Source organism: Sebastes umbrosus, chromosome 11, assembly GCF_015220745.1.
Source record: "Sebastes umbrosus isolate fSebUmb1 chromosome 11, fSebUmb1.pri, whole genome shotgun sequence".
In the NCBI taxonomy this organism is placed as follows: Eukaryota; Metazoa; Chordata; class Actinopteri; order Perciformes; family Sebastidae; genus Sebastes; species Sebastes umbrosus.
In genome coordinates this window covers 210,942-224,458 of record NC_051279.1, presented here as the reverse complement: position 1 = coordinate 224,458, position 13,517 = coordinate 210,942, and the positions used below count along the sequence as shown (strand labels likewise).

Here is a 13,517-nt window from a genome sequence, read left to right as displayed (position 1 = left end):
AAACATGTGACAAATAAATCCAAAATAAAGTTAGGAAACCGGCCGGGACACACGGGGAACGTCAGCAGCGCGTGGCGGCTGAGGTTGGTGTTAACAGGTTAGAGCAGACGCTCTGCCGGCGCGGTGCGGCGCGGTGCGGTGCGGCGCGGCTACGTGTCAGCTGCGTCTCTTCTATCGATTCGAGGTCTCGTCTGTTTTTACTGCAACAGACAGAGAAAATTATTTTTTGACTGTATATTGACATCATATCAGCAACATACTACAGTTTCAATGTTTGTATCTGTAGAATATGTCACAGACATGATAAGAAGTAAAGATTGATTTTTAAATCAACACTTCCTTCTTCCGTTTCAAAATAAAAGCCCTCAAGCGTTTTGTTTTTCCTGTGGACAGAATTCCTTCATTTGTCAACACAAGGCTTTTATTCTGAAATAATTGCAGGACAGCGTTGCAGAACATGCAGTGACTTGCAGGGCTTCATGAAGGAATAAAGTACCGGGTTTTAATTGTGGATTATTAGTATTATTTAAAAATGAGCACACGCTTCTTAACCTTTTTCTGTCTAAAATAAATAGAAATTACATTTATAATGAAATGAAACGGCCATTATGAAAGACAAACTCTATGTAAAGAGAAAGAGCTGACAGCAGCAGCAGAGACGCTGCCGGTGTGGACGCCACATGCGTCAGACACACAGTAGTTCAGCGAGGCAGCCGTCACGCACTGCTCACGTGCCCCGTCTGTCCTGGCCGTTAAGCAAAACACTGGAAGAACGCGTAGGCTAACTAGAACGATGAAACTAATACATGTAATGGCACCAGTTCTAGCTGAGAGCCGGACACACGGCCATGCAGCCTCTGGTTCTCTGGAGGATGATCCTCCTTTAGACAGCAGAGGAGACAATAGGTGCTTTGACTCATTTCTGTGTCACCAGAGAAGCAGCGCTCACACAGCACAGTTTCCAGTTTCCAGGCATCCTCGTGGACTGAAGCAGCCGATCCTGGATGGCTGCTGGTTTCAGGGGACGCCCTGTAAAGAGGCTGGCTTCCCTTCTCCTCTTTGAGCTGGAGAAGCTCTGTGTTTGCCTCTAGAAAGTCAGTTGACTGGGCCTGTTGCCACCAGGCTTGTTGCAGCCACAGCACAAGAGGAGATCCATATGTTCAGCAGTTACCCAGCAGGTGGACATCCAGAACCCTGGGAGTACTGGAAGCCTGCACCCTGATCCTGGTGCAGTCTCCTCTGCTGTCTCCACTTCCAGACCAGACTGCCATTATCTTGACCTTCTGCATCCTCCGTCCTGTGATCAGCTGCTCATTGAGGATTGTTGGAGGTGAAACGGGAGCAGCTGCTTGTCGTCTTGATATGACTCAGTGTGTCTTTGTTATGGGATCAATACGGGTCAGTTGGTGCCATAATGCAGTCACACTTAGGTGAGGTATAAAGGTGGGACTATGGTTGAAACAAACTAGTTTGTACTACGTTAAAGTATGTATAGTTGTTCTGAATGGCCACAGAGCCGTCCGTCATGGATCATTGTTCCAGTAGAGGGATAATGACGCATTAAATCAGGCAATGTTTCCTCAAAGGCATTCAGTGTTGCACTCGTTAAAACAAAGGGAAAGTGACAGTAGTTGTGTGAAGAATACAAGAAAAAGAGCTGGAGAGAGAGAAGAGAAGAGTCTTTGGTTCTCTGCCTCAGTCCTGCTGATGCTCAGGTCCTCTTGGATCTTGGATGCTGGTCTGGTTCAGGTTGAGGTTGGACAGCTGAACTGGGCTGCTGGGTTACTGTCCTCCTCTTCGCTATTGATGTTAGCATCATCCTCGCCAGGTTCTTTGCTAGCGAGTCGACTTTTGTCTTTTTTTCTGAAGTACAATCTAAGTAGGAGTCTCTGCTATCCTTTTGCTTTACAGCTCCACTGTTTTTGATCCATGTTGGTTAGTTAGCAGGTAGCGTAACCTCTTAGGTAATGTCAGTCAAACCGTCACCACTATCCAGATTCCCACAGTCACCTGACTCATCGTCATCATCACGATACAGACACAACCAGCAAACCACTCATCATATGTTTCTTGAATAAAGTAACTCTGCATTCATTGGTTCGTATTTCAACACACACTCAGTTGATTTGATTTGATTAAAAAAGAACACACGTAACTTGATGAGTTCTTTGTCCGAAGCATCCTGCAGATGTTCTCTCTGATAGTTAGAAGTCGGTTAACGAGAGGACTATCTGTTCTTTGGTGCAGGAAGTCCTCCAGGTCTCCACAGGATATTCTCCTAGTGACTTGCTGTATGGACATAAACCTAGGGGTGTACTGGATCTACTCAAAGAGAGCTCGGAGGGCTGTCCAAGCACCAATAAAAATGAAATTCAGTACATCTTGGACATGCGAGCAAAACTCAAATAGCATTGGAGAATTTGCTGCAGGCACAGGAAACTCAACAGCCTCGGTGTAACGGAGACGGTCGCTGATAGAGTGTCGTTCTCTGCTCCAGATCACTCACCAGGTCTCAGGGGCCGTTTATGGTCACATGACAAATGAAGGATGTTGTTTATGAGGTGAAAACACCACATGCCATGTCAGTCTCCTTAAACCTGCAATGCGGCGATGTAATACCTGTCTCTCTCTGGCGGAGATGGAGAATGAAACAGATCAGTTCAGACCGGGGGTTACAGAATCAGCTGAGCGTGATCGTGCCCTGTGATGATGAGCATTCCTCAAGAGACCACCGAGTCCAAACCACCACAGAGGCCCCCTCAGGGATCGTGGTACATACGGATGCTCACCATGCTTTAACAACATGTTGCTGCACCTTCGTAGCTTATATCGTACCCTGCTGCTTGCTGGGAGGAAGTCTTCATCTGTTGTGACAGCTGGCAGCAGGATAGACTTAGATATACTAGAAGTGGATGTTCTCTACATCCCAGGAGTGGTTGTCAACCTCCCCTGCTGCCTGGAAGCAGGATACTATACTCTACTCTCACCTTTCCTCTTGGAAATGATCCGTTAAGTCATTAACATTTTATTTCCCCTTCAAATGCCATAAGGGAAGAATATCTGCAAGGCGTGAGAGGGATCCCCAGGATCCCTCTCACGCCTCTCACGATCTGCAGTACGCTCAGCACTGACTTACAGCAGAATACCTGCACCAGCTTCTATGGTAGAGCTGCAGCAGAGGATGCTCAGTACTGACTTACAGCAGAATACCTGCACCAGCTTCTATGGTAGAGCTGCAGCAGAGGATGCTCAGCACTGACTTACAGCAGAATACCTGCACCAGCTTCTATGGTAGAGCTGCAGCAGGTTGTGCCTCTGCATGAAGGAGCAGTTTGTTCTCCTGAGGAACGGAGTAGTGGAGGAATGCCCCCCCACTGCTGTCCAGGTTCAGTTATATTCCCGTCGCTGAGTATTAAACACAACAACACGGCGTGGCCTCGCTGTCTCCTGACTGATCTGTGTAGAAGCAGATCTGGTTTCCTTTTTACATTTTGTTTATGATGTTCTCAGTATTAGAAATCTGCATAATTACCAGTTAGTGAGGTGGTGACCGTCTGGTGGGTGGAGCAGGTAGACGTCATCTGATAGCGATGATCATGACGACGCATCTGACACCACGTTTCACGTTTCTCTGGAGAGCCTCTAACCCTTCATCCTCCTCCTCTCCTCTCCTCTCCTCTCCTCTCCCCTTCATCCTCCTATCTCTCCTTTCCTCTCCTCTCCTCTCCTCTCCTCTCCTCTCCTCTCCTCTCATCTCCTCTCCTCTCCTCCTCCTCCTCCTCTCCTCTCCCCTCCTCTCCTCCTCCTAGGGTTTTCTTCCTCTACTCCTCCTCCTCCTCTCCTCCTCCTCCTCCTCCTCCTCTCCTCTCCTCTCCTCTCCTCTCCTCCTCCTCCTAGGGTTTTCTTCCTCTCCTCTCCTCTCCTCTCCTCTCCTCTCCTCTCCTCTCCTCCTCCTAGGGGTTTCTTCCTCTCCTCCTCCTCCTCCTCTCCTCTCCTCTCCTCTCCTCTCCTCTCCTCTCCTCCTCCTAGGGTTTTCTTCCTCTACTCCTCCTCCTCCTCCTCCTCCTCCTCTCCTCTACTCTCCTCTCCTCTCCTCTCCTCTCCTCTCCTCCTCCTAGGGTTTTCTTCCTCTACTCCTCCTCCTCCTCCTCCTCCTCTCCTCTCCTCTCCTCTCCTCCTCCTAGGGTTTTCTTCCTCTACTCCTCCTCCTCCTCCTCCTCCTCCTCTCCTCTCCTCTCCTCTCCTCTCCTCTCCTCTCCTCTCCTCTCCTCTCCTCCTCCTAGGGTTTTCTTCCTCCTCTCCTCCTCCTCCTCTACTCCTCCTCCTCCTCTCCTCTCCTCTCCTCCTCCTAGGGTTTTCTTCCTCTACTCCTCCTCCTCCTCTCCTCTCCTCTCATCTCCTCTCCTCTCCTCTCCTCCTCCTCCTCCTCCTCCTCCTAGGGTTTTCTTCCTCTCCTCAGGTGACAGGTTGATGGATTAAGCCCAAATAAACTCGTTCATCTTTCAATTAGAGGCAGTGTTGAGGAGGTGCCAGCCATTATGAAGCTGTCTGGAAGACTGGGGGGGCGAGGGAGTGATGGAGAGGAGGAGAAGAAAGAGAGTGACCACCCTCGGCCTGTATGACCACCCTCGGCCTGGACGACCACCCTCGGCCTGGACGACCACCCTCGGCCTGGATGCCTGGACGACCACCCTCGACCTGTACGACCACCCTCGGCCTGGACGACCACCCTTGGCCTGGATGCCTGGACGACCACCCTCGACCTGGACGACCACCCTCGGTCTGGACGACCACCCTCGGCCTGGACGACCACCCTCGGCCTGGACGACCACCCTCGGCCTGGACGACCACCCTGGGCCTGGACGACCACCCTGGGCCTGGACGACCACCCTCGGCCTGGACGACCACCCTCGGCCTGGTCGACCATCCTCGGTCTGGGCGACCACCCTCGGCCTGGACGACCAGCCTCGGCCTGGGCGACCACCCTCGGCCTGGGCGACCACCCTCAGTCCCCCCCCCACGTCATCACCAGCCCAGCTTGTGCTTTACGCTCCATTGCCTTTCACTGATTTGATTTTTCTCCTCTATTGTTGTCGTGTTTCTTCTGAGTGATGGATGTGGTTGTGAGCGGCTCAGTCAGAGAGATGGACGGCTGAAAGGAGTGTATACATACATGAAGGTGTAAAGGTGTGAAGGTGTGAAGGTATAAAGGTACAGTGAGCAGAGATGTTGGTAACTTGTTCTCTCATATTTATTACAGAATGGGTGCATACATATATACTGTACATATATACATATATACATATTCATTATAGTGTCTGAATCCAGTATTCATATATAATAATGTGTGTGTGCGTGCGTGCGTGCGTGCGTGCGTGTGTGTGGGTGCAGGAGGAGAAGACTACGGTGTTTCTGACTCGTCTTCATTCTCTTCCACAAACCAATACTGAGTTGTTGGCATATTTTCATGTTTTTCCATTTTACTTCTTCTTCGTCCTCTTCTTCATCTTCTTCAGGGGAATATTATGTACTGTAGGCACACGGGGACGAGTTCTAATGAATTTGAATGAGCGTCTCAATTTATTTTCCATGTTTTATTTATTTTTTCAGGGTTTGGGGAGTAAATTGAATCGACGGCGGTGATGCGTGCGCTAGTCAGGAGCAATATAGGGACCTGCTGTTCTGATTAAGTTCCTGTTATGGAGCCGTTCATTATTGATTTCATTTCTCCTCACTTCTCCTCCCTCTCACATTGGCATTCGCTCCAAATCTCTTTCTTCTCAGCGGGTCTCTCCGTCTGTCTCTACGCCTCTTACTCTCTCCCTCGTCTTCGCCGTCAGCTCTCATTTAAAAGAAGCAAGTTGTTTATAAAAGTCTTCAGCTTTATTTCAGACCTGATGCAGAAGTATTTCTTTGCTTCTGATCCCACTTTAGTATTTAGTTTTTTGACAGCGTTACGTGGAGGCTCGCTCTCTTCCGATTGGAGCAAAGTCCTGAATCGTGTTTTGCGGTTGTTTAACAACATCCACGGTTTACTCAGCGACCGGTTGGATACGGAGCTCCGGCTCTGAGCTGAGTGTTATCTGGTGAAACACTAAATCAGTTTTCTCCCTGTGCTGTTAAGCAAGTTGTGCTAGAAAGATCTCAGACTGCTGCCATGCGTCTTGAGACCAGAATACTGTCAAAAGAGAAATACTGGAGATTAAGAATCGTTCAGCTTACACATGACCACGTCTCTGTAGACCTTTATACACGTGATCACGTCTCTGTAGAGCTTTATACACGTGACCACGTCTCTGTAGAGCTTTATACACGTGATCACGTCTCTGTAGAGCTTTATACACGTGACCACGTCTCTGTAGAGCTTTATACACGTGATCACGTCTCTGTAGACCTTTATACACGTGATCACGTCTCTGTAGAGCTTTATACACGTGACCACGTCTCTGTAGAGCTTTATACACGTGATCACGTCTCTGTAGAGCTTTATACACGTGACCACGTCTCTGTAGACCTTTATACACGTGACCACGTCCCTGTAGAGCTTTATACACGTGATCACGTCTCTGTAGAGCTTTATACACGTGACCACGTCTCTGTAGACCTTTATACACGTGATCACGTCTCTGTAGACCTTTATACACGTGATCACGTCCCTGTAGAGCTTTATACACGTGACCACGTCTCTGTAGACCTTTATACACGTGATCACGTCCCTGTAGACCTTTATACACGTGATCACGTCCCTGTAGAGCTTTATACACGTGACCACGTCTCTGTAGACCTTTATACACGTGACCACGTCCCTGTAGAGCTTTATACACGTGACCACGTCCCTGTAGACCTTTATACACGTGACCACGTCTCTGTAGAGCTTTATACACGTGACCACGTCTCTGTAGACCTTTATACACGTGATCACGTCCCTGTAGACCTTTATACACGTGACCACGTCTCTGTAGAGCTTTATACACGTGACCACGTCCCTGTAGAGCTTTATACACGTGACCACGTCTCTGTAGAGCTTTATACACGTGATCACGTCTCCGTAGAGCTTTATACACGTGACCACGTCTCCGTAGAGCTTTATACACGTGACCACGTCTCCGTAGACCTTTATACACGTGACCACGTCTCCGTAGAGCTTTATACACGTGACCACGTCTCCGTAGAGCTTTATACACGTGACCACGTCTCCGTAGAGCTTTATACACGTGACCACGTCTCCGTAGAGCTTTATACACGTGACCACGTCTCCGCAGAGCTTTATACACGTGACCACGTCTCAGTAGAGCTTTATACACGTGATCACGTCTCTGTAGAGCTTTATACACGTGATCACGTCTCTGTAGAGCTTTATACACGTGACCACGTCTCTGCAGAGCTTTCTTAGTGTGGAGACATCAGGGGTGTTATTTGGACCAGCTCTTGTCAGTGCTCTTGTTGCACTCAGACTCTTTGCGGTGTATTAATTGGATCCTATAAACATTTTGGGAGTTCAGCTCTTTATTATGATCATTATTAAATCTTGGCCTGTAGATTGATAACCTATCAGAAGTCACATATAGCATCTCAAAGCAGCAGAGGTCAAGGGTTACTGTTCTACCATTATTTTCCTCGTTGATTGATCTTCTCCATTAATCGATTAGTTGTTTGGTCTATAAAATGACAGAAAATGATAAATGTTGTTCAGTGTTTCCCATAAAGCTCAAGATGACGTTCTCAGATGTCTTGATTTGTCTACAACTCAAAGATCTTCAGTTCACGGTCACAGAGGAGGAAAGAAACCAGGAAATATTCACATTTAAGAAGTTGGAATCAGACATTTACACTTTTATTCTTAAAAAAATACTTTTACAGATTAATTGATTGTCAAACTCGTTGCCGATTAATTTCCTAGTTGCCAGCTAATTGATGAATTGTTGCAGCTCTAGCTGTCATGTTATCACTGCCTGTAGTCTAGGGTTTCCTTTTGTTTCCTATGTTTCCCTGTCCTTTTGTCTCCTGTGTGTTTTCCCCTGGTTTGTCTAGTTTGTCAGTGTGTCGAGGGGTGTGGCCTTCCTCCTCCTCCTCCTCCTCTGGGCGGGCTCGGCTGGAGCAGCTGAGAACAATCTACCAATCATCACACCTGCAGTATATATACCCCGGTTTTCCTGCTACTCATCGCCAGATCGTTCCGTCACCCTCCGTGGTATTTACCTAAATCAGGCTCCTTAAATTTGTTGCTCTTGTTTTTGCTGTAGCTCTCGTTTTTGGATCATTTGGACTTACCTCGTTTTGCTCTGTGCTCAGGTCTGTTCATCTGCCAGCTGTGGCTACTACCTACCTGCCTGCTCACTCCTGCACGCTGCTCCTGGATCAACCTGGAACCCTTTTTTTGCTTAAATAAATATTCTTTTGTTCACTCTTTAAAGACTCTCGTGGTGTGCTGCTTTTGAGTCCACGTTTTTGTGAACTAGAACATAACACTAGCATCGGGTGTGTTCTGAGTCAGTGTAACCAAGTTACTGTTACTGGGCCTTAGATATCAGTTAGATCTGATATATAGTATTATAAGTTACCATCTATCTATCTATCTATCTATCTATCACTCTATCTATCTATCTATCTATCTATCTATCTATCTATCACTCTATCACTCTATATATCTATCTATCTATCTATCTATCTATCTATCTATCACTCTATCTATCTATCACTCTATCTATCTATCTATCACTCTATCTATCACTCTATCTATCTATCACTCTATCTATCTATCTATCACTCTATCTATCTATCTATCACTCTATCTATCTATCTATCTATCTATCTATCTATCTATCTATCACTCTATCTATCTATCACTCTATCTATCTATCTATCACTCTATCTATCACTCTATCTATCTATCACTCTATCTATCTATCTATCACTCTATCTATCTATCTATCACTCTATCTATCTATCTATCTATCTATCTATCTATCTATCTATCTATCTATCTATCTATCACTCTATCTATCTATCTATCTATCTATCACTCTATCTATCTATCACTCTATCTATCTATCTATCTATCTATCTATCTATCTATCACTCTATCTATCTATCTATCTATCTATCTATCACTCTATATATCTATCTATCTATCTATCTATCACTCTATCTATCACTCTATCTATCTATCTATCTATCACTCTATCTATCTATCTATCTATCTATCTATCACTCTATCTATCACTCTATCTATCTATCTATCTATCTATCACTCTATCTATCACTCTATCTATCACTCTATCTATCTATCACTCTATCTATCTATCTATCTATCTATCTATCACTCTATCTATCTATCTATCTATCTATCTATCTATCTATCACTCTATCTATCACTCTATCTATCTATCACTCTATCTATCTATCTATCTATCTATCTATCTATCTATCTATCACTCTATCTATCACTCTATCTATCACTCTATATATCTATCTATCACTCTATCTATCTATCACTCTATCTATCTATCTATCTATCTATCTATCACTCTATCTATCTATCTATCTATCTATCTATCTATCTATCTATCACTCTATCTATCACTCTATCTATCTATCACTCTATCTATCTATCACTCTATCTATCTATCACTCTATCACTCTATCTATCTATCTATCTATCTATCTATCTATCTATCTATCACTCTATCTATCTATCTATCTATCTATCTATCACTCTATCTATCACTCTATCTATCTATCACTCTATCTATCTATCACTCTATCTATCTATCACTCTATCACTCTATCTATCTATCTATCTATCTATCTATCTATCTATCTATCTATCTATCTATCTATCTATCTATCTATCTATATGACACTGTGCTGAAGTAAGAGTCATCAATACATTTATATGATCAAACTCATATTTTCCATACAGGAGATAAATTAGGAGTTGATTAAAAAGACAAACTAGAGCATTAATAAATAAGTACTTTTAAAGAAAGATGTAGATCTTTAATTTAAAAATGAGATGAATGTGCTTAATGTGAAACATCTGTACAGATTCAGGTAGAGAGATGGATAGAGAGATGGATAGATAGATAGGTAGGTTTATTGTTCCTGAGGGAAATTCAAGGTGACCTTGGAGCTGTAATAGGTGAGTTGACGTGATAAATGATGATACAGGTGATATTCCTCAGCAGCCAATCAGAACGCTGTGTACAGCATCACTTAACTCACTGCAGCCAATCAGAACGCTGCTACAGCATCACTTAACTCACTGCAGCCAATCAGAACGCTGTGTACAGCATCACTTAACTCACTGCAGCCAATCAGGACGCTGTGTACAGCATCACTTAACTCACTGCAGCCAATCAGAACGCTGTGTACAGCATCACTTAACTCACTGCAGCCAATCAGGACGCTGCTACAGCATCACTTAACTCACTGCAGCCAATCAGAACGCTGTGTACAGCATCACTTAACTCATTGCAGCCAATCAGAACGCTGTGTACAGCATCACTTAACTCACTGCAGCCAATCAGAACGCTGCTACAGCATCACTTAACTCACTGCAGCCAATCAGAACGCTGCTACAGCATCACTTAACTCACTGCAGCCAATCAGAACGCTGCGTACAGCATCACTTAACTCACTGCAGCCAATCAGAACGCTGCGTACAGCATCACTTAACTCACTGCAGCCAATCAGAACGCTGCGTACAGCATCACTTAACTCACTGCAGCCAATCAGAACGCTGCTACAGCATCACTTAACTCACTGCAGCCAATCAGAACGCTGCTACAGCATCACTTAACTCACTGCAGCCAATCAGAACGCTGCTACAGCATCACTTAACTCACTGCAGCCAATCAGAACGCTGCTACAGCATCACTTAACTCACTGCAGCCAATCAGAACGCTGCGTACAGCATCACTTAACTCACTGCAGCCAATCAGAACGCTGCTACAGCATCACTTAACTCACTGCAGCCAATCAGAACGCTGCTACAGCATCACTTAACTCACTGCATCCAATCAGAACGCTGCTACAGCATCACTTAACTCACTGCAGCCAATCAGAACGCTGCTACAGCATCACTTAACTCACTGCAGCCAATCAGAACGCTGCATACAGCATCACTTAACTCACTGCAGCCAATCAGAACGCTGCTACAGCATCACTTAACTCACTGCAGCCAATCAGAACGCTGCATACAGCATCACTTAACTCACTGCAGCCAATCAGAACGCTGTGTACAGCATCACTTAACTCACTGCAGCCAATCAGAACGCTGCTACAGCATCACTTAACTCACTGCAGCCAATCAGAACGCTGCTACAGCATCACTTAACTCACTGCAGCCAATCAGAACGCTGCATACAGCATCACTTAACTCACTGCAGCCAATCAGAACGCTGCTACAGCATCACTTAACTCACTGCAGCCAATCAGAACGCTGCTACAGCATCACTTAACTCACTGCAGCCAATCAGAACGCTGCTACAGCATCACTTAACTCACTCGGCATTTCAGATTGTTGAGCCGAGCCAGGGTGCATGCCAAAGCTCTTAATTTTCGTTTCCTTGCTCCTCGATCCTCCCTTGAACCGGAAGTTGTTCTGGTGCGCCATCTTGTAGACTGTTATTTGCCCTTATTTGTGCATCGTGGATCGAGGAGGCTTGCCAGAGGAGCGAGGAGCGAGGATACACCAGTGTATCCTCCACGGAAGTCTTTTACCGACCGACACGCCCCCTTACTGGATATCAGTTACTGCTTGGACGCAGCTGCAGATAGACACGCCCCCTTACTGGATATCAGTTACTGATTGGACGCTGCTGCTGATAGACACGCCCCCTTACTGGATATCAGTTACTGATTGGACGCTGCTGCTGATAGACACGCCCCCTTACTGGATATCAGTTACTGATTGGACGCTGCTGCCGATAGACACGCCCCCTTATTGGATATCAGTCACTGATTGGACGCTGCTGCTGATAGACACGCCCCCTTATTGGATATCAGTCACTGATTGGACGCTGCTGCCGATAGACACGCCCCCTTATTGGATATCAGTCACTGATTGGACGCTGCTGCTGATAGACACGCCCCCTTATTGGATATCAGTCACTGATTGGACGCTGCTGCTGATCAGACTGATCTGATAACTTTACCTCTCAACATCACTGGAGTTTTATACCGGAGTGAAGACAGATCACAGATTAAACGTTTTATAGTTTAGTTGTCTTCTGATTCACCATCTAGTTATAATCTGTTAACTGAAGCTCTGAGCAGCAGCAGAAGGACCTGCAGTATCTCTGCTTCACACACCGTCAGTGAAGCAGCCTGACAGTCAGAGGGGTTTATAAGACCTGATGAACTGACTTAAAATCACTTTCTGCATTTATTAGAATGATGTGTCTTTTCATGATCTGTTATTTCCCCCGTTAACTTTTATTAATGATTCTATTAAAGTCAGAGAGAGAAGGAGAGTCTGTCTGTCAGCAACAAACACCTTTTACATCCTTTATCCTCATTCAGTCACATGGGGCTGATGATTCCTGAACGTCTGGTTTGATATGAGTTACATCATTTACATTTTCCCTTTAGCCCAATAAATAATGTCCAGTGTTCAAAAAACACCACAGTCATATTCTGGGTTATTAAATAATGAGCTCACAATCAGAATATCAATAACTACAGACGCTAATAATGAATAAGTAATATAAAGTTATTGATCCAGTAGAGATGGTTCCTGAGCCTCTAAGCAGTCCACAGCAGAAATACAGACTGCAGCTTGCACTTGTCTTTATTAGTATTAGATCAGTTCAGACACAAACAGCTGTTAGAGCTGACTGACAGCTGATCCAGATGTGATCCAGATGTGATCAGAAACGGACGTCGCTTCACGTGACGTTCCATGTCTTTTAAAACATATTTCCTCGTTTCCTCTCTCCTCGCATGGTTTCCTCGTTTCCTCTCTCCTCGCATGGTTTCCTTGCGTCTCTCCATGCTTCCCTGGTGGGAGGGACTAAGACGCAAGGAAAAGACGCAAGTGAGGGGAACGGGGATGCAATTAAGAGCTTTGGCCTGCAGCCCCTGACGCATGTTGAACTCAGCTGGAAAGTGGATATCTAACTTTCTGATGGAGACACCAGAGTCGCTGGAGTTCGTCCTGTTTTCTGTCAGTAGTGGATCTAAAACCAGTGATTGGTCGCAGAGTCTCTGCAGGAAACACGTGAGTCTTGTTCTACTTTAAAGCTGCTGTGTTTGATAGAAATTAGCTTCATTAATTGAAGTAAGATTATTTGTTTAGTGAGGTTAGATATGTAAAACACTATGTACTCTGCTCATCTGTCTCAGGTCTCTGCAAAGAGGACAGAAACCTGCAGTTTGTCTCCAGTTGTTCCTAACATTGACCTTTTCTGCTGATGAATTGTGATGCTGATTTAGTGGAGTGAATTAGTTGATTTAACCTGTTTTGAACTGTTAGATGGTTAAATGGTTCTGAAAATGCTAAATTGGGTTGATTA

At 45.3% G+C, this 13,517-nt stretch overlaps 1 protein-coding gene across 2 annotated transcripts in view; it reads left to right on the top strand.

Moving 5' to 3' along the window:
• Window positions 1-13,051: 13,051 nt before the first annotated feature.
• Window positions 13,052-13,517, top strand: part of LOC119496647 (RNA-binding motif, single-stranded-interacting protein 3-like) — a 180,658-nt gene continuing 180,192 nt past the window's right edge. The window contains exon 1 of one of the 2 annotated variants that reach the window (XM_037784106.1): window positions 13,052-13,222. In XM_037784106.1, coding sequence (XP_037640034.1) covers window positions 13,091-13,222 — 132 coding nt within the window. In that variant the 5' untranslated portion in view covers window positions 13,052-13,090. The remainder of the gene's footprint in view (window positions 13,223-13,517) is intronic. The other variant, XM_037784105.1, reaches the window with a different exon arrangement.